This window comes from Periophthalmus magnuspinnatus, chromosome 2 (assembly GCF_009829125.3).
Source record: "Periophthalmus magnuspinnatus isolate fPerMag1 chromosome 2, fPerMag1.2.pri, whole genome shotgun sequence".
NCBI classification, from domain to species: domain Eukaryota; kingdom Metazoa; phylum Chordata; class Actinopteri; order Gobiiformes; family Gobiidae; genus Periophthalmus; species Periophthalmus magnuspinnatus.
In genome coordinates this window covers 19393324-19418704 of record NC_047127.1, presented here as the reverse complement: position 1 = coordinate 19418704, position 25381 = coordinate 19393324, and the positions used below count along the sequence as shown (strand labels likewise).

The 25381-nt window shown below is 41.0% G+C and overlaps 2 protein-coding genes across 2 annotated transcripts; both read right to left on the bottom strand.

The window, feature by feature from the left end:
- Positions 1–55: 55 nt before the first annotated feature.
- On the bottom strand, positions 56–6393 carry unc50 (unc-50 homolog (C. elegans)). The gene is made up of 6 exons (XM_033979477.2): positions 6306–6393; positions 4302–4573; positions 3564–3684; positions 3154–3293; positions 2166–2273; positions 56–396 (listed from the first exon to the last, which is right to left on the bottom strand). Exons 2-6 carry the CDS (start codon positions 4567–4569, stop codon positions 260–262), a joined length of 774 nt encoding a protein of 257 aa, XP_033835368.1. The 5' UTR covers positions 4570–4573; positions 6306–6393; the 3' UTR covers positions 56–259.
- Positions 6394–7313: 920 nt separating this feature from the next.
- ndufs1 (NADH:ubiquinone oxidoreductase core subunit S1) lies at positions 7314–24800 on the bottom strand. The gene is made up of 19 exons (XM_033979489.2): positions 24671–24800; positions 23685–23761; positions 23176–23261; positions 21000–21107; positions 20824–20900; positions 20654–20735; positions 20449–20579; positions 19624–19809; positions 19130–19264; positions 18772–18886; positions 17821–17966; positions 17574–17702; positions 17271–17400; positions 16213–16373; positions 15290–15444; positions 9637–9812; positions 8699–8833; positions 8104–8176; positions 7314–7627 (listed from the first exon to the last, which is right to left on the bottom strand). Exons 2-19 carry the CDS (start codon positions 23755–23757, stop codon positions 7536–7538), a joined length of 2190 nt encoding a protein of 729 aa, XP_033835380.1. The 5' UTR covers positions 23758–23761; positions 24671–24800; the 3' UTR covers positions 7314–7535.
- Positions 24801–25381: the final 581 nt, after the last annotated feature.

The window sequence follows — 25381 nt, the reverse complement described above, 5'->3', positions numbered from 1 at the left end:
AATCTATTTTTTATTGTGTCCGTGTATCATGTCAAAATGACATTGCATTTACATCTTTTGTAAATAAAAGCGTTTATTCAAAGTGCTTTGGAATGTACACGGCCTTTACAACAAAACTGAGTCAAAGTCACTCCCATGTTTAATACTTTACAACCTTCAGGATCATATTTACAAAACAATTTACAAAAACCACATTGTCCACAGCTCAGAAAACAAGCACACAGATTTTGTCCTAGTCCAGAGCCAAAGTCCAGATGCTTCATCGCACTCGGAATTTGTAAAAGTCGCAGAGTCCTCGGGTGAAGTTCCATCCCAACGAGACAGAGAGGATGTAAACGAGGACGAGGAGCGCAAATGGATACAGAAGAACCACGGTGTTTCTCAAGAAAGGCAGCACTGCGGAAAAGGAGAAGGAGAGAAGGATGTTTAGAGAAACTGTGGAGAGAGGAGCCATTTTACTTCTACTCAGCTGACAAATAACAGATTTAGATCACCTTTTATTGTTTTGGGAAAAAAAATGCCAAAAGCGACATATTAACATGTAATATGTTTCACGTAGTCTGAGTCTCCCCTCTCTTTGCTCTCTGTGCTAAGTCCCTCCCCCTTCAGAGCACTATCACAACACACTCAGCTGCATCCCACTAATGAACCTACTGCACATCACACCAGGTTTGTCAAGTTGTTATGGACAGTTTTTCATCATGTTTTTCAATTCAATTCATTTTATTTTTGTAACGCCCAAAATCACAACAACTGTTGTCTCGAAGGGCGTTTTTGTATATTTATAGAGAATTGTTGTGTGGAGCATGGGTGATGTAGGCTGGTGGGCGGAGCCTTGTACAGGCTTGAACTGCTAACCATAGAGGGTTTGAATAGGGCCGAGGAGAGATCACTAGATTACTCAAACATGCATGGATATTTTGGTGAGGGAACAATGTTATAACATGGTACAAAGCAAAAAAAGTATGGGGGATAATGCCCCTCTTTACAGGCCATAGGGCAGATTAGACTCATTTAACTAAAATTTCATTGCATTTGACAGATTTGTATCATTTTCTCATTTTGACTTCATTTGGTGGGATAAAACTGCTATAACTGTTGTAAATATAAATTACAGAAGCAATTTGTGAAGAAAAGTTGAAAATCTTTTGAAAATTAAAGGGAGTAGAGCGTTCTATTTTAAAGAGTTCCACATTGATGACGTCACGCTGATGACGTCACGCTGATGACGTCACGCTGATGACGTCACGCTGATGACGTCACGCTGATGACGTCACGCTGATGACGTCACGCTGATGACGTCACGCTGATGACGCCACCATGCTGACGACGTCGCGCTGACGACGTCGCGCTGACGACACCGTGCTGACGATGTAATCAGTGTGATCTCATCAGAACGCTGATGTGATGACATCACGCCGAAGACATCACACCAATGAGAGAATTCTGTCCAAAAGTTTGGCACAATTTATACAAGAAACAAATGTTTCTAATACTTTAAACATGATTTTTTCTTTTATCAAATAATAACTTCTGAGTTTTGACCCAGTGTACTACATGGTTGCTTGGTAACAGTTATGGAATTCCTCAGTGTCATTTGGCTGGATGTTTCTGTGTTGACAGAGGCAGAGGGATGTTTCTGTGTTGACAGAGGCAGAGGGATGTTTCTGTGTTGACAGAGGCAGAGGGATGTTTCTGTGTTGACAGAGGCAGAGGGGGGCCTCTGTCAACACAGAAACATCCAGCCAAATGTCAGAGTTTATGTAAGCACAAGGAAGACATTTTCTGGCACTTTAAACCTTCATTTAACTGGATAAAGGAGTTGTCTTTTATTTTTATTAGTCTAATCATAACTGGGTTTACATTATGAATCTCAGTATGTCACATCTGCCCATGTCCAACCAGCAAGTGCCTGTGGCAGGTAAGACCACTCACAGAAGGATGTTTCTGTGTTGACAGAGGCAGAAGGGTTATGTTCTTAAACTCAGAGCTACTTCCTGTATTTTTGCACTTTTCTTATCAACTTTATTTCCACAAACTGCCATTTAACTTCTGTAAAACTCTGATAAATATTTAGCAGATGTAGTATCTCACCAAACCAAGTCAGAATTAGAAAAACATGAAAACCTGTCATATGCACTTTAAGAATATGACAAACATCTTACCATTGTAGCCTAAAAAGGTGATGTAGAGATAGTATCCGATCGCTATGAGCCACAGTGTGTTTCCTGTGAAATAACCCACAAACCAATCGGAATTTATCACCACGATATCTGCAACAAAGAGTCAAAAAATTCACAAAACGTTAGGGGTTTGCGCTCACCTTCTAGAAAAGGAGTGTCGAACTCAAATTCACCGAGGGCCAAAATTAAAAACTGTGACTAAGTCGTGGGTCAAACTAAATATTTATTGAAAAATTTCAACAAAAACTGCATGTTTTTTTCAGAAGGGGAGGATTAAATTTGAGTGAGGCGACAGGTAGCAGATGCTAATAAGTGTCAACAGAAGTGGTGAGGCCGGCACCAACACATTTGCAAAGCATTCTGGGATTCGTAGTATTAGAGGTGCCTGCGGGCCAGCCCTAATACATATTTGATATGATCTTGCAGACAAAATGTATTTATATCGAGGGCCAAATTTGACCCACGGGCCAGAGTCTGACATGTCTGCTCTAGAATGTGGGTGTAGGTGATGTCCTAGTTTCAGATGGAGCAGGGGCCCATATAACTCTATGGGACATTCACTGTTAATAAATCTCCAAATGTCTAATCTGCAAATGGTGAAGCTTCTCATTATTTATTTGGGATGGGCTCTGCAAATTTGTCATATTAATCTCATGGTTTAAAGTTCTTTCAACTGACAACAATCACAACTTTGGTACTGAATAATGGCTCCACTTTCTGAAGCATCATGACTTTTGTTTATTTACACTGACAGAGAGGATGTTTTGTTTCATGCGCATAGGCCCAGTATTTACAAAGATACTAACTATAAACCAAGTCAACAAATCTAGTGGAATTTTCTGTTTAACTGTCAGATTCTATAGACTTCTGCCCTGTCCCAGCTCAAGTTAAACCAGAAAGAGTATAAATGTGCTGATGTCACAGGACCATAGCCGATATAAAGGTAAACCTGAACACACAAACTCCTTACGGTTGATGAACAGAAGCTGTAGAAAATGGAGGATGACTAAAAGTGGGTAGAATGCGTTTAGGTGCACATCGAAAGCATAGCCCCACTCCACATCAAAGTCCCGGCTCGGCTGTTTAAGGAGGTACTTATTTGTGATAAACCTGGGAAGAGAAATATTATGATTGATCAAACAGGTAAATCAAATAAAACAGTTATGGTTCAAGTTGTAATGTGTAATACGGCAGCAGCGGGAGGAATGTGGCTGTTGTAGCAGCTGTAGTAGTAGAAGTAACAGTGGGAGCCGTAGTAATAATCCTAGCACTAGTATCGTAGTATGAGTATAGCATAGAAATATATTTTTTATAGTAGCAGTAGTAGTAATAGTAGTAATAATAACAGCAATAGTATATTAGTAGTAATATCAGTCTCACCACATAAGTGTAGAGATGAGCAGTCCGACTCCAATACAGTCGACAAACACAACCCACAGCAGCAGCTTCATTGTCTCCAGAATGCCCATGTCCAGAACCAGCCCGAAGCCCACTGTGGAAACTGAAACCAGAGACACACATCAGCCCACTGTGGAAACTGAAACCAGAGACACACATCAGCCCACTGTGGAAACTGAAACCAGAGACACACATCAGCCCACTGTGGAAACTGAGACACACATCAGCCCACTGTGGAAACTGAAACCAGAGACACACATCAGCCCACTGTGGAGACTGAGACACACATCAGCCCACTGTGGAAACTGAGACACACATCAGCCCACTGTGGAGACTGAGACACACATCAGCCCACTGTGGAGACTGAGACACACATCAGCCCACTGTGGAAACTGAGACACACATCAGCCCACTGTGGAGACAGAGACATTTACATCTGAATCCATTAGAAGAACCAGCTGCATATAGAGCCTGGGAGCAGGAGCATATTTATGCTCAAACACACACCACACCTCCTATTGTGTGACTGACAGGTTCATTTAACCAATTTTCAAGTGTGAACTTTCCGCAGAAGCAGATGACTTGCCTCTTAAAGGCAACATAAAGGCACACAGTTTGTGTAAATAACTTGAATTGTGTTAAAATCAGAATGGTGCTCTGTCTCTGTTTTTACCGCATAGCTCCCACCCTGTTTCAGAAGTCCCAGTATTTGGTTCTTACCGCAGAGCCACACACTGAGCAGCACCAGGAAGGCTGGGTCGTCCCGGGCCCACTGGTCCTTGGTCTGTTTCCTGTAGTGGAAGTTTCTGTAGACCCTCTGAGGAGACGTGAAGAGGTAAAACATCTGCCACAGAGCAAACTCAAAGTCCATCTGCCTGAAGTGGAGCAGCCTCCTCAGGTATTTGTAACGCTTGGCCCCCGCAGTGTGGCGTGCCGCATCCCGGGAGCCCAAGGACCCATTACTGCTGGAGGAGGACAGGGGCAGCATGGTGCTGAGGGACACAAACACCAGGATTAGAACCAGGACACTTTAAATATTCTGTATTACACCATTTTATGATGTATGTTCTTCTCTCAAACAGAAAACACTCTAATAATACAGGAAGTGCTCCACTGCGTTTTTAAACTCCACACCTTCAATAGAATCATTTGGATAATTTCAGTCCTGGAATTGCCCATCTCTACTGAACTAAAAGTAAAAGGAGCTGTTAACTTGAAAACTAAGACTTCATGACATCACAAAGTGGAACAGAGCATTTTGAGCTTTGGAGATGTGACAGACTAATAATAAAGTGTTACTCAAACATGTGAATGAAACAAAACACAACTCCAGGTCTGTTTTTGAGGAGGCGACAGCATTAGAACATTTTTGCGTAATATATGAGCTTAAACTGTGAGAAAGAAGAAAAAATCTGAAGCTGGGGTTTGATCTGGGTTTAGTCCTAATGTCACTCACAATGATACTGTCTCTCACAACGATAATGTCACTAATGTTACTCACAACGATAATGTCACTAATGTTACTCACAACGATAATGTCACTAATGTCCCCCACAACGATAATGTCACTAGTGTCACTCACAACAATAATGTCATCCACGAAAATGTCACTCACGATGATCACTAATGACAATAATGTCATTAATGATAATGTCACTCGCGATAGTTTCACAACGTCACTGTCACTCATGACGATAATGTCACTTACGATGATAATGTCATCCACAATGATTGTCACTAATGTCACTCGCAACGATGTCACTAATAGTGATAATGTCACTAATGTCGCTCACGACGATGTCACAACAATGTCGCTAATGTCACTCACAACAATGTCACCCACGACGATAATGTCACTAATGCCACTCACGACGATAATGTCGCTCACGACGATAATGTCGCTCACGACGATACTGTCACTCACAATGATAATGTCAACGAGAGACAGGACTAAATGTATAAACGCATTTTGATACTGATGTGAATACCACAGCTACAATAAAACCAATCAAAACTAAATAATAGTATGTTCTATTGATACTTTGCAGCTGATGTCATCAACATTCCCTGGGGGTGTGATAAAGGCACTGCTCTGTCTGAAATTCTGTTAAAATAAAGGTCAGATTAAAGTCTTAACACAATCTGGAAAAGAAGAGACAAGTCCCTCTCAAATAGCATTAGACAACAGAAGACTTCAAAACTGGACTCTTGCCATTAACTTCAAACGAGAAACACTGAACACCATCCTTTTGTTTACACTGCTCTTAGACAGTTTGGTGAATTGCAAAAGACTCTTACAAACCTAAAAATAAAGCCAGGTTAGGCGGTGAATCAGGCATAGACACAGCAATTCAGGGCATTTCTTAAGTTATTATTATATTACATGTTTTAAAACTACGAGATCCTGAGCAGAAATGGCAGGAGGAAACAAGCAGCCCCAACAACTGCATTTTAGGACATTTCAACAGCATTGGAAGGAAAATGTAGACGTTTTATGGGTAAACATTTGTCACATTTTAAAAAGACTAATTTCAGACAGTTTAAGAGGCTTGTGTTTAGTAAATGGTCGTGATATGGAGTAGCAGCCGCTGTAGCCTGAAGCTAACACTTGAAGCTAACACCAAAACAGAGCCAAAACAACGACATTATGCACGGCTTTTTCAACATCTGCGACTAAACACCATAAAACACGTTTCAAATATAATGTCACAGTTTGATACTGACCTGATGAAGCAGCACTTTTTATGAGAAAAGCGCCACTTCACGTTATTTCTGCAGATATTTCTGGCGTTTCCGGGAGTGTCACAGAAATGAACACGTAAGAACTTCCGGTATCAGCGATGCACCATGGGAAATGGAGTTAAGCCTTACAGAAAACTTTGACATTAGTTATGATATATAAAGTATTTTAAATTATATCATATCATGGGCATTAAAATATACCCTAAAAAGAATATATTACAACCATAAAATGAACTTTTTTGTTTTGTTACATAACCCTACTCCACTGCTAAAACCAGAGCCTTTTGTATTATGACATTTATTTAGTTGCATTTTTGATACACTATTACAATTATTCATGGGTTTCAGAAGGATAAGAAATTAGGACCGTTGCTATAGTGATCAGTAGTGGAAAGAGTGCTGAAATTTGTATTCAGGTAAAAGTAGAGTTACATGGCAAAAAATATACTCAATTACAAGTACTGGATACAAGTACTTGCATAAACTTAAGTTAAAAAGTATACATAGAAAAAAATAAAACACTAGTATTAGTTACAAGTTACTTTTTCACAGATCTTAGCATTTTTGATCGGTGCTTTATATCAACGAAACCATTCAATTCAATCATGGTTTGAATTGACCATTAGTCAATTCAAACCACGATCTGCTACTGCCTAAGCTCTGTCCAATCAGAGCACGAGAGGCACAGCAGTTATCAGTTTGTCGCTTTAGAAAGAAGCAGATGCAGAGGGGCTGAGACAATTTGAACTTGTGCTGTAGTCAGTATTCATATGATTTTAAATGTACTAGAACTTAGTACAATTCTAGCTATGCAATTGTAGTTAGTTACAAGTACAGGTTTATAATCGATTCATTAAAGTACACTTACCCAAAAGACCCACTCAATTACCAATTGCCACTTTCCTATCTTAGGAATATAATTTAAATTGTGCATGCATTTATGTTAAACTTGTAATGTTTTATCAGAAAATCAGAACAAACTGGTGTAAAGACATAACATTTTATTCATACTTACAATTATCTAAGCTTTATTCAACAAAGCAGCTCCCAGCTGTAAATAAATGCAACATTTTAAATTAGACACACCAGGAACAACAATGATCATGGAGGAGCGTCAGCCTCAAGCACTGAAGGAACGGAGTACTCTGGTATTGTAGTACTGTGACTATCTGTGCAGTAAAAGTACATGAAGTGTGTATTTTAAACCGGTCTCTAACAAACAGAGGGTTCTTCCACTGCTGCTGCTCCTTCTGTCACCGCTTTGACACATTTGGCCATAGTCTGCGACGCACGAGAGATCGAGTCTGGAGGAAAACACAAAGATTAAACATGACAATTCAAGCATCATAGGGGGGGATGATTCAGAAAGGTGGAAATATCCTTCAGCATTAGCTACATGAAAAGCAGCTCTGACATGTGCACATAACGGGTTGCACGACTCATTTCACTAATGTACAAGTAATACCATTATATTTATGATCTTGCTAGGTTGTTTCAATTTTTTTATTTAGTTAAATAAAGGCTTAAAGTGTCAGTAAAATGCCTTCCTCGTGCATGTCTCTGTGTTGGATGGAGTTTTCAAAGTTGATGACATAAGTCGAGGGATTCTGATTTGCCACTCAGCGCTACTTCCTATATTTCTAACTTTCTTGTTAACTTTCTCTACAAACTGCCACTTAACTGGTGTAAAACTATGATAAATATTTGCCACAGGTATTATCCCACCAAACCAAGACATAATTGTTAAAAACTTTCTTGGCCAAGCCCTGTTGCCTCGTACCTGTCATGTAGAAGTCTTTTACAGAAACCTGAGGAGGGATCAGAGGAGCTGAAATCAAGTCCTGGTTCACCGTCTGTCAGAGGAAAAAAACAAAACAATCACCATCTGCTCCTAAAATTCATGTTACAGAATCTGATGATGTGATGATTTCAGTTGGAGGGCAGGGGTCTATATAACTCTGAGACTGACTTTTTTTTAAAGAAATCTCCAAATTTATGATCCACAAATGTTGAACTTTCTCATTATTAGTTTGGGATCAGCTCCACAAACTCGTCATAGTAATCTTATGGCTTGAAGTCCTTTAAACTGACAACAATCACGTCTCTGGGGTTGAGTAATGGCTCCACTTTCGGACACTATTGTGACAAAATCATTCGACTTTTGTTTATTTACACTTTCAGAGAAGATGCTGAACTTTGTGCTGATCTTTGTTTCATGTGGATAGGCTCAGTGTTTAGAGAGATATGAACCAGGTCAACAAATCTGCATCTGACAGTTAAACAGCAAACTCCAACATATCCTCCTCCTGCCCTGTCTCAGAAACTAGAGGGACTGTGTAGAATGCTGTGTGAGTGTGGGCAGGTGTACGTCTCACCTGTGAGAGCTCGTTAGCCTGTCTGAAGTAGTTGGCCTCTTCTACGTCATCGTATCGGACCAGGTTTGGGGACACTTCCGACAGTCTGCTCCGCACTTCCTCCAGAGTGTCATAGGGCAGTGGTACACCGGCCAGCTACAGCAAGAAAATATATGGGTCTAGATTTTAAAAGGTCCTATATTTTTACTCAGAATGAACTGTGGTGAGCTTTAAGCCATGTTAGAATGTTCTTACCACCTCAAAAACAGACCTGGAGGTGTGTTTTGTTTCATTCACACATGTTTGAGTAACACTTCATTATTAGTCTGTCCAAAGCTCAAAATGCTCTATTCCATATTGTGATGTCATGAAGTGGTAGTTTTCCAGTTAACAGCTCCTTTTACCTTTAGTTCAGTAGAGATTGGCAATTCCAGGACTGAAATGATCCAAGTGATTCTAGTGAAGGTGTGTGGAGTTTAAAAACACTTCCTGTTCTTTGTGATGCAGGATTTGTGTGTCAAACGTGTGAATGAAACAACAATGCTATTTTTTGTATCTATTTTCTAATGTTGTTTATCCATTGTTTTATTTAGATTAGGATTTGTGTGGGACAACAGAAGAAAGGAGTGAGCTCAAAATTTGGCTTTTTTTTAATTTAAATATAAAAAGGCAGATTAAAATGTATTATTCACAAGTTGAATCTGTCTTTGTATAAATCCAATAGTTTTTGCATGAGCTGCCCCTGCAGGTGTAGTCTTGTGAGTGCAGTTTAGGTCAGATACACAGAGGTACAGAATAGCTTGAAGCGCTTTTGTCACACACACATACATATATACATATATACATATATATATATATATATATATATATATGATTAGTCCACCGAGAGTTTTTCTATTACAGCCCAAATCTGAATGATCTGATAAGATCATTCAGAAGTTATAAAGACGTGGAAATACCTCAGACACGGCTCTGATGATCCTCCAGTCTTCGCGTGCCATCCCCGGAGGAGTGACGGCCATCTTTGTGTGCTGGCTTCGCCCTTCTGTGTTGACATAGGTGGCATTCTTCTCGGTGTACGCTGCGCCGGGGAGAATGATGTCGGCCATCGGGGCTCCTACGTCGCCATGGTGACCTGTAAGGGAGTCAAAGACATGTGAGGAATATACTATTTTGTACCGTTTCTAAAGTAGGGCTGTCAAAAGTATAAAAAAAAATCAGATACTAATTGATACTAAAGCTAGTATTGAAACTAAATACTCATTTGGTATGGTATGCTTTTATTTGGACAGGGACAGTGCACAACATTACATTGACTTTAAACAAAAGAGGAAAGATGTATGGTGCCAGATTAAATCCTAATTTCCACCTGTCGTCCCTGGACAGGCTGATGTTGAGTAAGAGTAACAGTTTTGTGTAGGTGGATGAAAGACCAGTAAATATATAATACATACATCTAATACAACACATCTCGTCCCTCAAATACACCATTTCTATAAACATTCAGTTCACTCACACACTCTCACACTCTCTCACACGCACACGCACAATCACTCAACCTCAGATATACAAATACTCTTTCTTTCAAACACATTCACTAATGGGTGATATTAGCCATTTCTTTGTCACATGTGCAAACTTTTAAAAACTTGTGCATGTTATAATCTCATTTGACAAACTATTGACTCATAGTAACAATAGAGAAAGTCAATTTAGTGAAAGAAGTCCTACATTTTGGAACGCTACACTCTCCTCTAGAGGTTGCCCTAGTGACTCGAGTAGTTTTTTCTGAGCTCAGTGAGACAAACCCTCTTAGGGGAGGACTAGCAATACCATTAATAATTTTAAATAGCAGACACATGTTCGCATATATTAGCAGTTTATCAAAATTTTGAAAGCCGTATTTGGAGAGGATATAACAGTGGTGATACTGTCTGGGGTTCTTGTTGTGCATCTTTAGCGTGCATTTATACATTGATTCAAGAGGCTTTAAGGCTGTTTGGCAAGCCTGTGACCAGCTTGTTATGCAGTACAGAAAACCAGACAAAATCAGAGTATTTAAATACATGTGCGATGCCTCAATTGTAAGAGACTTGTATGTACCTAAAATTTGAGCACATATTGATACTGAAAAATCCAATCCACTTTATTTATATAGCACATTTCACAAATGCAGTTTCCAAAGTGCTGCACATATAAATAAAAACAACTAATTAAGTAAATCAACATAGACTAGAATAAAATAGCAAAATTAAAATAATAAATATGTATATAAAAGCAATATAACAATTACCAATAAAACAATAAAATCTAATAAAACAAGCAAATAAAATCAAAAGGAACAAATCCATAAAAGACAACAGAGGACCATACGACTCATGCGGAGTTAAAAGTCAGAGTGTAAAAGTGGGTCTTAAGACGAGACTTAAAACACTCCACAGTGGGAGCTGTTTTGACGTGACAAGGCAGAACATTCCAGAGCTTTGGACCAGCCACAGAAAAGGCTCTGTCTCCTCTGGTTTTAAGTCTCATCTTAGGCACCACGAGCTGGAGCTGGCCCTCGGACCTCAGTGCGCGCGCCGGAGAATAAATTTGGATGAGGTCCGAGATGTAATCTGGGGCCAGTCCATTCAAAGCTTTAAAAACAAACAATAAAATCTTAAAATCAATTCTAAAATGAACAGGAAGCCAGTGCAAAGACGCAAGAATTAGAGTGATGTGTTCATGTTTTTTATTTCCTGTTAAAAGTCAGGCAGCAGCGTTTTGGACTAACTTCAAGTGATAAAGTGCATTTTGGTTAATTCCTACATAAAGTGCATTGCAGTCGTCCAAACGAGAGGAAATAAAAGCATGCATCACGCGCTCAAAATCCGAAAAAAGATAAAATAGACTTAATTTTAGCTAAAAGACGAAGATGATAAAAACTGGATTTCACAACCACGTTGACCTGTTTATCAAGTTTAAAATCAGAGTCCATAATGAGTCCCATGTCTAAAGAGGAGCTCGCACCGACACTGGGCCAAAACACTATCACCTCAGTTTAAGTTTCATTGCAGCAGTCAAGTCTAAAAGCACTAAAAAGGCTAAATCACCAGAATCATTCATTAAAAACATGTCATTAAAAACCTTTAAAAGTGCAGACTCTGTGCTATGAAAAGATTTATATCCTGACTGCAAGCTGTCTAAAATGCTGTTTATATCCAGAAATGTTTGTAGCTGAGCTAAGGCCGTTTTCTCTAAGATTTTTGACATAAAAGGAAGCTTAGATATAGGCCTATAATTCAAGAGAACCTAACTATGAAGACGTGCCTTTTAATAAGAGGTTCAACTACAGCCTGTTTGCAAAACATAGGAACCGTTCCTGAGACCAGACGACTATTCACAATCATTGTTACATCAGGACCGATTGACTGCCAGACCTCTTTAAAGAGCTGTGAAGGGACACTGTCAGAGGGACAGCATGAGGGTTTTAAATTCTTCACTATAGTAGTGAGAAGTTAAAGAGACACAGGTGTAAATTGGTCAAAAACAGCTATGCACGTATGTGCTATTGCTGGAATAAAGGATGTGACAGTGATACTGGCCCTAATGGTGGCAACTTTATCACAAAAGAACTTTAAGAAACTGTTACAAACAGCTGCTGTAGGCTGCAGAGTGGAGGATTTGGTGGGATTTAAAATAGACCCAATTGTTTTAAAAAGAACTCTTGGTTTGTCACAATGATTTGAAAAATATTTAGTTTTTTCCCCTTCGGTAATATGACACCACCTATTTCTTAAAAATTTGATGTGACACCTCCAGTCCATCTTTCTTCCACCTGCGCTCTGCTCTTCTGCACTCACGCCTAGCCTCTCTAGTTATTTCATTAAGCCAGGGATCTTGTTTAGCTTTAGGGTGCACAATTTTGAGTGGCACAATAGTGTTCATAATGCTATTGCAAGTTGATAAAAAAGGTAGATACAAGTTGCTCTGTGCCCTGTGCAACAGTCAGTGGATTGCAAGTGAAAGAATCACAAAAACTTGCCGCAGATGTCGGCTTTAGCTGGCGCCGATAGAGCACAGAAGGACTGTGTTTGCATGGGTCATTCAACATAAAATCAAATCAAAAAACACAGCATCACCCTGAACATTATTGATATCCAGACCGTGCGACAAAACCAAATCCAAAGTATGACCATGTTCATGAGTGGCGCCAGTAACATGTGTGAAATTAAAAGCATCAATCAAATCAAAAAACTCCGTGGCCAAAGGTTTGGAGGGACAACAAACATGTATATTCCAGTCACCCACAATTAAAAGACGGTCATACTGTGTCACAACAGTAGATACAAATTCAGAGAACTCTTTCAGAAAGTCTTTGTTGTGCTTAGGTGGCCGATAGATAAGAGCGCACAACACCGGATCAGATTGCCCCAGTTCAAAGCAGCACAATTCGAATGATGCGTAAGACAGTGGCACGGTGCCTTTAAACTTTAAACTGTCTTTAAAAATCGCAGCTATGCCACCACCACGACCCGTCTTTCTTGGCACATTAACAAAGCTGCAGCTCAGTGGTACCAGCTCCGAGAAAGCGGAAGACTCACCTATGCGTGTCCACGTTTCAGTCACAAACAATACATCCAGCGATTGCGCAGAGAAGTCCCGCAAAATAAAAGTCTTGTTCATCACTGACCGTGCATTCACAAGCGCACAGTTAATAGGAATCTGGATGTTGTTCACCGTCGGATCTGCCCTGGTTAGCTATCGGAGATTAGCACAGTTCACAGCAACTAATGCCGACAGTAGCGCAGACCTGCCGGCTCCTCGGCGTGCGTCACAGGGACCAACCAGGTGCCAACGGGGACCAAAGCGCGCCGCAAGACAAGGCGCTGAAAGTGGTTCCGATATTCACCTGGAACATCAGCGGGGGAAGATCCAGAAGAATGAGCCAGCCAAAACTTAAGCTTGACGAGCAAGCCACCGTGGATCCCGCGGCGTCTCCTTTTTCGGGAAGGTAAATGCCCGTGCGCACCAGGAATGCTGGAACAGTAGCCAGATGAGGAAGGCCAGTGCCAGGGCCATTGTAGCAGAATTACTCTAGCAAGTCCACTTTGTTTTATGTGTATCAACTCCTGACGATTATAACTAAGAGTCAATGGTCCTCGTCATCAATAGCATAATCAACACAAAATAAACAATAGTTGAGAGCGCAAGACGGCCCATTGACAGAAACAAAAGCTGTTTACAGTTTCAGTGTAGTTCGCTCTTCCCTTCAGACAGCTATAATGCAGTGTCCAGCAGTATGCCAAACATCTTCACTCATTACAACTTTTTGTCCAGTGACAGATTTTATGTTTCTTTTGTTATGGATCAGACCTGGACGACTGAGGGATCACACAGATGTCTACAGAAACAGTGTTTTTATTATAACTGTGGAATCAGAATCAAGTCTACAGCAGTAACAGCAGTAGAACTAGTAGTAAGTTCTGGCAGCATTATTAGTATTAAATACCCAGGTATATCAAAAGTAGTATATTAAAGTTAGCAGTGGTAGCAGTAGAAGTAGTAGCAGTGACAGTAGCAGTAACATTAGTATTCCTCTGGTATCAGAATCAGAATCATTAGACTTTTATTGCCATAGTCTGTGAACACAGTTCACAAACTAGGAACTTGCTTCGGTGAAAAAGTGCAACATAAACACACTGAATAAATACAAATACAAATAAGGGCATGCACAAAGTTAAAAAGATATGCTTAAAAAAAATCAAGTGAAATACTTAAAGGGAGAAAAATATATACAACAGCAGCATCAGAACAACAGTGCAAAGTGGCTTATTAAAGTGACCGGTGTTATAAAGTGTCCGGTGTTGTAAAGTGTATGGTAACAGTAGTATATTCTCAGTAGTATCAGTATTACCCTGGTATATTATCAGTAGTAGCCCAAAAGTAACTGACGGCTGAAAAAAATCATAACTCTTTTGTTTCTAAATATTTTTCTTTTATTTTTTCAGAGCATTTAGAACGACCCTTCCGACATTATATGAGCAAATATAGCACTGAGGAACGAACCCTCATTGTACAGTGGTACTTTGAGTCACATGGGTCAAATTCAGAAACCCAAAGGTGTTACCATCAACATTTTAATCCCAGAGATGCCCCAAGCGTTATTAAAGGAATAATAAGTCGTGGTGCAGTATGTGATCTCCACAGACTGGACTAGTCCCGATTTCTTCCTGTGGGGCTATCTTAAAGAAAAGGTGTTTGTGAATAAACCCCAGATAATAAACAACTTAAAATGTAATATCGAGGATCAAATGAGAGCCATAAGCCTGGAAATGCTTTCGAATGTTAGGTAAAGTGTGTTGGATCGGGCTATTCAGTGCCAAACTGAAAATGGTAGACACTTAAAAAACATTATTTTTAAAAACTAGGTCATTTTTACTTCCTCTAGTTTAAGTAGTGATAAGTTCAAGTGTAAGTGAACAATTATAACCGTATATATTGCCAAAAATCTCGGAAGGTTCAGTTTATCTACTGCTAAAATTTGATGAGTATAACTTAAGAATTAAAGGAGCTATTGAAGATTTAAAAGTGTCAGTGACATTTGTATATTCTTAGTAGTATTAGAATTACCCTGGTATATGACGAGACAGTTCTTGGGCAGGTCGGCTCGGGTCACACAGCCTCCATCTGCTCCCAAAAGGAACAGGACCTGGGGAGGGTTCCTACGGATCGGGTCTACACCGGGTCTATACCCCAGATCCAGAGCAGCCACCTGACTCGCAACTCTTGAGGAGAAACAAAACACAAGGTTAGACAACTCATTTCAATAAACATATATTTAAGATTTTCCTAAAACGTTGCCTAGTTTTTTCTGCTGTTTTCATTTTGATGAAGTTTATAATTTTACGTAGGATGTGACATGCAGCTTGGCTTTCAGATGAAAACACCACATTACATTGGCCAGTAATAGATAAAAAGACAGAGGGCGCTAAAGTGCACATTTTAAAGTGCACATTTCTGTTGTAACACTGAGTTCTTGGATTCACTAATCGAAACCATCAGGTTCAACATTTGTGAATTTACCTTTAGAATATTTCAGGGCAAAGAACAATGTAATCAAGTGATACTTTGCAGCTGATGCCATCCACATTCCCTAGGGGTACTAACTGAAGGCACTGCACTTCTACTCAAGTTAGACTTAAATATGAGCTTTATTTCAACACAATCTGTCCATAAAGAACTGACTGAACTACAACAGGTGAGCAAACTAGCAGTAGCATCAGCCAACAGTTTTGGTTAGTTTTTGTTGAAAATTTAAGCCATAGAACCATATGGCTCATACTGATCACATATTCCTGAAAATATGCGGTTTAACTAAATTTTGAATTTTTTCTTCAGTTTTAAGATGATCTTCAAATGTGTGCATTGTGTCACAATGGTAACTGCTGAACATTCCGCAGGCAACAGGCAAACATGTAGAACACCCCTAGCATGATGTCACCGCAGAGTATCAATAGGAAAACGGTTCTATTATTGTTTTGTAACCGTGTTACCTGTGCAGTACATTGAGCACCTTCCAGCCGTCCTCCACGCCGCTGCTGGCCCGGGCGTTCTGTGCAATGGTGGACACTGCGCTCAAAATGGCCGCCCCATCCTCCCTCTGCAGAGCTGAACTGCCTACGACCACCATGGGCCGTTTGGAGGAGGAGAGGACCTGAAAGAACACAACAACACCAGAATGAACGAGTATGAATGAGAATGAAAGGGTCAGAACCAGAGGGATTTAGCTGTTTGTTGTACAAGTTATTATGCAAAAATGACTGAAGCGATTGTGTGGTGACTGGACATTATTATGGGTCAATTCTGGATCCACGCGTGTAAACTGTGTGCCTGGATTGGCCACATCAGCCTGACGATTAACACTGCTAGAGAACAGTAGCTCCTGGGCTGTGAAGGCACTAACCCCTCCTGATACTCAAAACGTGTCAAATCAAACGATTGTTTCACCTCGTCGTCAGAGGCAAATATATGATTAATAAAGGTTAAATAAAATGTCACCACAGAAATTTCATTCATTTACAGTTGAATGTCCGGTAATTCTCATGAATGGGATTTCCACAGTCTGACGGCCCAACATGACCAACAAAGAAAAAGTGTAACCTCTGGCTCCAAGTCTCGCCTCCCTTTGCTCCCTGCATTAAGTCACTCCCCCTTCAGTGCGACATTACAGCACAAACAGCTGCATCTTACTAATGAAACTACTGCACGTCATATCACATTTGTGAAGGTGTAGTGTACAGGCTGCAGTAAGGAGGGCTTGAATACCGCCGGGAGAGATCACTAGATCACTCAAACATGCACGGATGACATCTAGCACCTCTTCAGGCATGTTTTCTTTCTTTATTTGTCAGAGACCATGTACAGTTCATTAATCTTACAAAAGAGAAGACGATCTGTACCAGAAGAAAAGATGATTCCTCTTAAAAATCAACTTTAAAAGTCAGCCCCAGGGGTGACGGGTGACAGGTGAGCGTGTTCTGAGCGTGTCCCGAGCGTGACCCGACAGAACGGTTGTGTGTCCTGACCTGACAGAACGGGTGTGTGTCCTGACCTGACAGAACGGGTGTGTGCCGTTGGCAAGATCCCTCAGCACCACCGGCTCCTCCCCCAAATGATCATACGAATAACTCAGGTCCACACTGTGTCCCACCAGCGCCACCTGCAGCTCATTATGAAGCCAGCTGAGAAACAAGACAAGAAACCAGGAACATTATCCTTCATATAATTTATATCCACAGTCCCTCTGTACCATATATTCACTCTCCCTCCTCTGTACCGTATACTCACTCTTTCCTCTGTTCCGTATACCTCCTCTGTACCATATACTTATTCTCCCTCCTCATTTCTTTCTTACCTCTTTCTAATCCTTGCGTTGAAAAGTGGGGCTTCGTATCTCGGGTTGGTCCCCACGAGCAGAAGGAGGTCACTCTCCTCTATTCCAGCGATGGTGCTGTTCAGAAGGTAGTTTGAACGCAAGTCAGTGCTGTGGAGAGAAAGAAAACAAAGGATAACCACTGTGACACAGTAACACAGAGACCAGGAGTCTAACCCACAACCTCCTTACTGACAGGAGGAGAGGCTAACCACTCTGCCAGTCTCACCCTGCTCCTGCTGTGGGAAACACCTCCTCCGTGCACAGGTTTTCTGAGTCCAGACGGTTGAGCAGATCTTTGAGGGAAACCAAAGCTTCAGCATCGGCCATTCCTCCGGCGATGGCAGCGACCTCACTGCCCTTAACGCTCTGGAGCTGAGCACAAAGCACAACGGGTCAAATAAACATGTGTCAGACGCCCTCGCGTGTGTCAGTGGGGTGTTATTCTGCATTAAACCCTATGGTTTAGACTTCTACAGATTAGTTTGAAGTTCATCTTTTAGTCTCTCAGATGTGAACGCTCCTGGTTAAAAATGTGAACTGTCTGAAAGGATTCAAAACATGTCATCATATTACACAGTCAAAAAAAAAAACAACCCAAAAAACAAATGATACTGTTTATCGATCTGGTATTTTAAAAGTTGTTGTTTTTTTTTTGTTTTTTTTACAGCAGATATAAATAAGCTATGTTATGTTTTTGTTTTATAAACCATGTTAGATTTAAACCATCATTTTTGAGGAACAATATTTACGGTGAGGACTTTTTCTTAGTACTAGTGGGGAGCTTTGTTATTTTTCCTGTTCTACAATTAGATTTAAGCTGTAGAGGGATGAACACATCATTTCTATGACTTGTAGATATAAAAGTGTTTCAGTCTATTTATTGATCTTTTTTTTCCTCCATATTTTGCATTTAGAATAGTTTTTGGGGACTACTTTAAAGTTATTGTCCATTTTCTCCATCCATTTTTCTTGTTATTGTGTCAGTGACATAAATTAGTCTCAATATTACCGTTTTTCTATAGCAAAAGATGACGTTTAAATCTTAAACGTCATCTTTTGCGATGGATCAGACCTGGTGATTACACCAACGTTTATTATCTATATTTTCTTAAGCAAAATATCATAGTACAAAATGAGTGATAGGCCTAATGGTACAGAGTGTAGGTGACAAACATACAGCTCCTGCCACTCTGGTCAGAGCATCCTCCCACGTGGTTGGGCTCAGCTGTCCAGACTCGTCCTTCACCAGAGGCTGAGTCAAACGCTGCCTCTTCAGACCATCATACGCAAACCTGGAGGAGCAATGCAAAAGACTGTCTACAACATCTCTGTCAGAACTGGTTTCTGGCCCCTAGTCACAGCCCCCAATCTATGCCCTAATCCCAGCCCTACTCCGGTATCTGGTTTTGTCTGAGATCCTCCTAGTTGATGTCTTCGTTGAGCCGTGGTAGGTCCCAGCCCCCAGTCTCTAGCCCCAACCCCCGGTCTAACTCCTGATCCCAGTCCAATCCCTAATCGCAGCCGTACTCCGGTACCTGGTTTTGTCTGAGATCCACTCCTCGTTGATGTCTTCATTGAGCCGTGGTAGGACTCTCATGACCTCTCCTCCTCTTGTGCTCACGATGATGTTTGAGCCCACAGCGTCCAGAACATCGATTGACTCAGTTTTCCTTCAAAACAATAGCACCAAATATTAAAATGAGAAGGAGCTGAAGCATTTATCTGCACTCTTCTTTCATGTATTGTAACGTATTCTGTATTTATATTACTGGGCCTCATTATCAGGAACATTTTGGAATTATTCTACTCTACAAAAATGTATTGTTACTATAATAAAATCTAAAAAAGAATTACACTGGAAAATTCTTCAACATATATTTATGGTCAAGTCCACAAATGTTTTCTCTGATCATTTCTATGACTAGGTCTGTTCTCCTGTATTTATCCAACACACCACAACATCTGCCCCCATCTCGCTCTAAAACTACAGGGCTATAGGAGGGTGTGAGGGCATCTGACACAGCCATACCTCGTCTCCCAGGGCCGGGCGGTAAAGGCATAGGGTTTGGAGGTGAGCGCGCCCACAGGACACACATCGATGACGTTGCCAGATAACTCAGACATAAACATCTTCTCCACGTATGTGCCAATCTGAAGGTTATTCCCGCGGCCGGTGGTGCCCAGATCCTCCACGCCAGCGATCTCACTGGCAAAACTGAGCAAAAACCAAACAAGGTTTTAAAACGAAATTTGAAGTGCATATGACAGGTTAGCCTACTACTTTCACCAAGGCACAGTTCAATATACCACTGTCAGTGAGAATGAATTAATGCTCACTTATATTTAAGATTTTACTAAAGATCTTGCCTCGTTTTTTTTCCAAGGTTTTTAATTTGTGTGAAGTTTATAATTTTACTTCCTGGTTGGACACGGGTAGCAAAAGAGACCACAGACTGTATAAAGAAGTGACTAAGTGAGTCTGATGTCACCCACATTGTTCGGCTCCAAATGGAGCTCATCGTGGCTAGAAGTTATTGCGGCCAATTTGGAGCAAAGTTCCATATTTGGAATTCAGACCGAGAGTATCATAGCAACCAAACAGCCAATCAGAAGCAAAGCTGTTAAAGGTAAAGCCCCTTCCCGCACACACCACTGGTTTAGCAGGGAGTGTCAACCAGAATGTAAACAATCATAATGTAAACATGGGCCCACACATAGTTGTGATTAGACCAATGAAAACCTTTGTTAAATGAAAGTTTAAACAAAAGTGGCATGTAATGGTCAGTTATCAGCTTGAGTCTTTTTAATGGTCCTATCCCTGGGTCCTGTCTCCCATCCCCGGTCCCGTCCTCACCGGACACAACGGGTGCACTGGATGCATCGTGTCATAATGGTTTTGATGAGTGGCCCGATGTTCTTGTCCTCCACAGCTCTTTTTCCTTCAGTGAATCGACTTCGGTCTGAGCCAAACTGCATCGACTGGTCCTGAAAAAACAAAACAAAAATCTAAATACTCAGCAAAGTGCCACCTTCAGGCTTTTTAAAGCCTGTTGTTTTACCTGCAGGTCACACTCTCCTCCCTGGTCACAGATGGGACAGTCCAGAGGATGGTTGGCCAAGAGAAACTCCATCACTCCCTCTCTGGAAATAACACATGATTCACAACAGAAACGACAAATATTTTGGACTTTTATTTCAGAATCAGAAAGAGGTTTTTTTTTTAGCATACCTGGCTTTGCGTGTTTTTTCTGAATTTGTGAGAATGTTCCATCCTTTCATCACTGGCATCGCACATGCGGCCACCGGCTTCACAAGCAAAAAGGAATTACAAAACCATAAATTTCACCAAATGATGATGGTATTCTCACATAAACAGTCCACGTGTTTATACAGATGTGAGTGTACCTTTGGCGCCTTCTCGATCTCCACCAAACACATGCGGCAGTTTCCGGCCACAGACAGGCGCTCGTGGTAACAGAACCGGGGGATCTGGATTCCCGCTTTCTCACATGCCTGAAAACAACAATATTGTAGCGTTCTGGTGTAAGAAACGCATTGAATTCTGGTAGTTAATTTTCTGAACACAAGGCCTACCGTGGGCCGCAACCCCTCCACGCCAAAACAAGAGCAAAACAACAGCAAATCTCTATAGCCAGTCTCCAAAAACACACCAGTAACTGACCAAAAGAACCTTCACATCCTTGTTGGCATAGCAACCATGTAGAAAAGCATTAACAACACATAAACAGCTACAAGAACAAAATAGCAGATCAATGCAGTATGACTAATCATTCAAGCTTCATGATATGAGAAAAAGATCTAACAAAATACATAGTTATCAAATATTGCAACAATATAACTGTGATATTTTAAGATTTTTTGGCACAAGAAGTTCAGTTAAATTAAAACAAAAATTGTAAATGCTTTCATTTACTACTAGTACTAATAATAAACTGAGTCAAAAAAACAAAAGACAAAGCCAAGACCAACCCAAGTCTAATGTAGAACTAAAGAAGAAAAATCCAGTTCAGTCCTGGTTCAATCCTGGTTCAGTCCTGGTTCAGTCCCGGTACAGCACTCGGACAGCACTCGGACAGCACTCGGACAGCACTCGGACAGCACTCGGACAGCACTCGGACAGCACTGGCTCAGTCCATTTCCATAAAATTGTTGCAATGTATTTATTTTCTTGTGATACCGATTAATGAGTCAGTCAATATTGCGCCGATATATTGTGCTGCCTGGCCAAAAAAAGTTGTCACCTGGATTTAACTAAGCAAATAAGTACGATCCTATAGGTACGGGTCATGTCTAGGTTCAGCATCAGTCTGTGCTCAAAGAATGAGGTCAGCTGACACCTGAATATACTGAATGACCAGGTTATTCCATCAATGGATTTTTTCTTCCCTGATGACACAGGCATATTCCAAAATGACAATGCCAGGATTCATCAGGCTCAAATAGTGACAGAGTGGATCAGGAGCAGGAGACATCATTTTCACACATGGATTGTCCACCACAGAGTCCAGACCTTTACCCCAGTGAGAATCTTTGGGATGTGCTGGAGAAGAGTTTGTGCAGCGTCAGACTCGACCATCATCAATACAACATCTTGGTGAAAAATTAATGCAACACTGGATGGAAATAAATCTTGTGACATTACAGAAGCAAAATCGAAACAATGTCACAGCAAATGTGTGCCGTAATCAAAGCTAAAGGAGGAACGACCAAATATTAGACAGTGTGACCTTTTTTTGGCTGAGACTTTTTTGTTGGCCAGGCAGTGTAATAATGATAAACAAAACTATTTGGTTGCAGATTTGTCTACAGTGCACTGCTTAGAAAACTCTGGAACAGTCCTCCAAATCAGGCCCTCCAAACTACTTTATCCGACCCGTGGCCCATCTTCCAAATATTAAAAACTTTCTTTTCTCCTGTTTAATGGTTTAGTCCTGGTTTGGTCCTGATTTAAACATAGTTCAATTCTGGATTATTTCTAGTTTATTCCTGGTTAAATGTCTGGTTTAAGTCTGAGATAGTCCAGATTCAGACCTGGTCAGTACTAGTCTTGTCCTAGTTTAATGCTGGTTCAGTACTAAATAGGAAATTTTGCAAAGCGATGTTGATGCCCTTTGACCTTCCGAAAAATCTGACCCTCGGGGAAAAAATGTGCTGAAAAGCCCCGGAATAAACCATTTGATTTTCATATACAATGCACTGTATTTGTAAATATTCTCTGCCTTCAGTAACCAAATTTCAACCTTTATTCGGTCGATAATGTATTTAAAGAGTCACTAATCGTTTCACTAGTCAACTACTAAAATAATAGTTAGCCCTACAAAACCTCTACCAAAAATATCTGAATTTTTAAGAAGCTGTTGAAACCAATATGTTTGTACTGGCTTTTAACACAAGCCAGGCAGAAAACATGTATTATTTTGTTTTTGCATGTCTAGTAAGATTCATCAGACTGCTTTTTATATTTACTCTATACCACATGTGTCAAAGTCAAGGCCCGCGGGCCAAATGCGGCCCTCCACATCAATTTATGTGCTTTATAAAACATTGAGTAAAACCTCACCTGTAGCACTGTGGTCCCAGGCTCCACCTCGACCGGTTTCCCGTCCACAAACACCTCGACCAGAGAGCTCGCCGAACGCACGGGCGCTTGCATGGGCAAAAGGATACGTTTAGATTACACAGCTTTAAAGCACATTCAGTTTTTCCCGTTAATACAGGAGACAATGGTGCACCCCATTTCAGACTATGACTGTCACCCATAGTCTGAAATAAACTGGACTATACAGTGGCATAGAAAATTTTAACTTTGTTGTTCATTGTTTTAAAAATTACTGGTTAAAAATTAAATATCTGCAGTGCATGACATCATTTATACTTCACAAATTGAATGAGATGAAATTATCCAAATAAAAATAATTTGTACCACCATAATCTTAACAAAATCTCTGGGAAACACTGCACTACTAACACCAAATAAAACAATGAATGTCAATGTAAATGTGGTTCTCAGACCATCAGACTTCACATAAGGACTTCTATTATACAGTTTATGGAACAAAGAGCACTCACCAGAGCTGCTCGGGCCCCGGCTGTTCTTGGCGGCTCCAGCGAGAGCTCGGCCCACAGTCGGCAGGCGCAACATGACGCTGTCAACATACAAAGAGCAAAAGAGTACTTTTAGAAATGACATTTGATACATAAGAATCATGCAAGATATCAAGGCTAATGAAGCGCATTATGCAAATACTTAATGTAACAATATGAATGTATATTGAACATTTGTGTTTATTGCACTTCTCCTTCAGATATAATTTAGCTTGTCTCATTTCTGTGTCTATTCTTTGAAAATACCAGGCTTGGTGCATTATTTAATGTTTTGTCATTAATCTCAAATTACAAATGACATTGTCCAGACAGTTTGACCTTATGGTTTTGTAGAGAGATAATTTTACCATCTGTCCAGGAGCAAAGGATGAAATATAGTGATTAATGTTGATTACTGCACTCTGTCCCAGTCAAACACATCCTAACTGTGATTCCTGTTGCACTGCTTTTTATTTCTACTTGAGTATAGTAATATTTTGCCCTTACTGGAGTGCATTTTGTGGCTACATTCTCAGTGATGATAAGCAGCCTAATCTTTCATTTATGTCCATATATGTGACATAATCGTGAGTAATCTGTAGATAAATCTAAATCTGTAACAGCCATGTAGCCACGATGCTAACAACAAACTAACAGCAAACAGAACGAGTTATATCAGGTCAAACCTTTTATCTACCGGGGACAAAACACATTATATACATTTAAAACACATTATGTATATTTAAAACACATTATGTATATTTAGAAGTGCGGAGAGGAGCTGACACACTCTTAATCTGAACCCTTTGGTGATGTGTAATCCTTAAACTCTGCAGTGCGTAGCATTACTGCTGTTAGCTCCAGGACCAGTCAAGGACACGGCTCTGGAGGGCTTCAGTGACCGACAAACAGCTCCTAAACGCGGCCTGGACAGGGGCCCGGCTCAGTGTGCGTGGCTTTGGATGTCTTACCTGGCGCTATTTGGCCTTCTGGACCAGAACAGCAGCGGATTCTTTCAGATAAACACCAAACTCCAGTACAAAGTGCACCAGAGGCTGCGGAACACGCAGCAGAAGTGACGCACACCAGAAACTGTGCTCCTCTGAAGTAACACAGCGCCCTCCAGCGGCGGGAAGAGGCACAGCGCCCTCCAGCGGCGGGAAGAGGCACAGCGCCCTCCAGCGGAGAGAAGAGGCACAGCGCCCTCCAGCGGCGGGAAGAGGCACAGCGCCCTCCAGCGGCGGGAAGAGGCACAGCGCCCTCCAGCGGCGGGAAGAGGCACAGCGCCCTCCAGCGGAGAGAAGAGGCACAGCGCCCTCCAGCGGAGAGAAGAGGCACAGCGCCCTCCAGCGGCGGGAAGAGGCACAGCGCCCTCCAGCGGCGGGAAGAGGCACAGCGCCCTCCAGCGGAGAGAAGAGGCACAGCGCCCTCCAGCGGCGGGAAGAGGCACAGCGCCTTATCTATATCTATCTATCTATCTATCTATCTATCTATCTATCTATCTATCTATATATATATATATATATATATATATATATATATATGATCAATATGAGTGAAGATAAGAGTGACTGAATCACTGTTGACTAATGCTAGCTAGCTTGTGACTGTGATGTTATTTGAGGCCTCCAGTGCCTACAGTTAGTGTCACACCTCTAGAGAATGTAGATGATATCAGCTGC

Bases quoted from the DNA above. Each gene is read 5' to 3' on its own strand.
- unc50 (XM_033979477.2), bottom strand. From the start codon at position 4,569: ATGCTGCCCCTGTCCTCCTCCAGCAGTAATGGGTCCTTGGGCTCCCGG. The intron at 3,294-3,563 runs GTGAGACTGATA...TTCTCTTCCCAG, and splicing joins CTCATCTCTACACTTATGTG to GTTTATCACAAATAAGTACC. The intron at 397-2,165 runs GTAAGATGTTTG...CCTTTTCCGCAG, and splicing joins CACCTTTTTAGGCTACAATG to TGCTGCCTTTCTTGAGAAAC.
- ndufs1 (XM_033979489.2), bottom strand. From the start codon at position 23,757: ATGTTGCGCCTGCCGACTGTGGGCCGAGCTCTCGCTGGAGCCGCCAAG. The intron at 19,265-19,623 runs GTATGGCTGTGT...ATTGTTTTGAAG, and splicing joins GCCCGGCCCTGGGAGACGAG to GAAAACTGAGTCAATCGATG. The intron at 8,177-8,698 runs GTGAGACGTACA...TTCCTCTGACAG, and splicing joins AGGCTAACGAGCTCTCACAG to ACGGTGAACCAGGACTTGAT.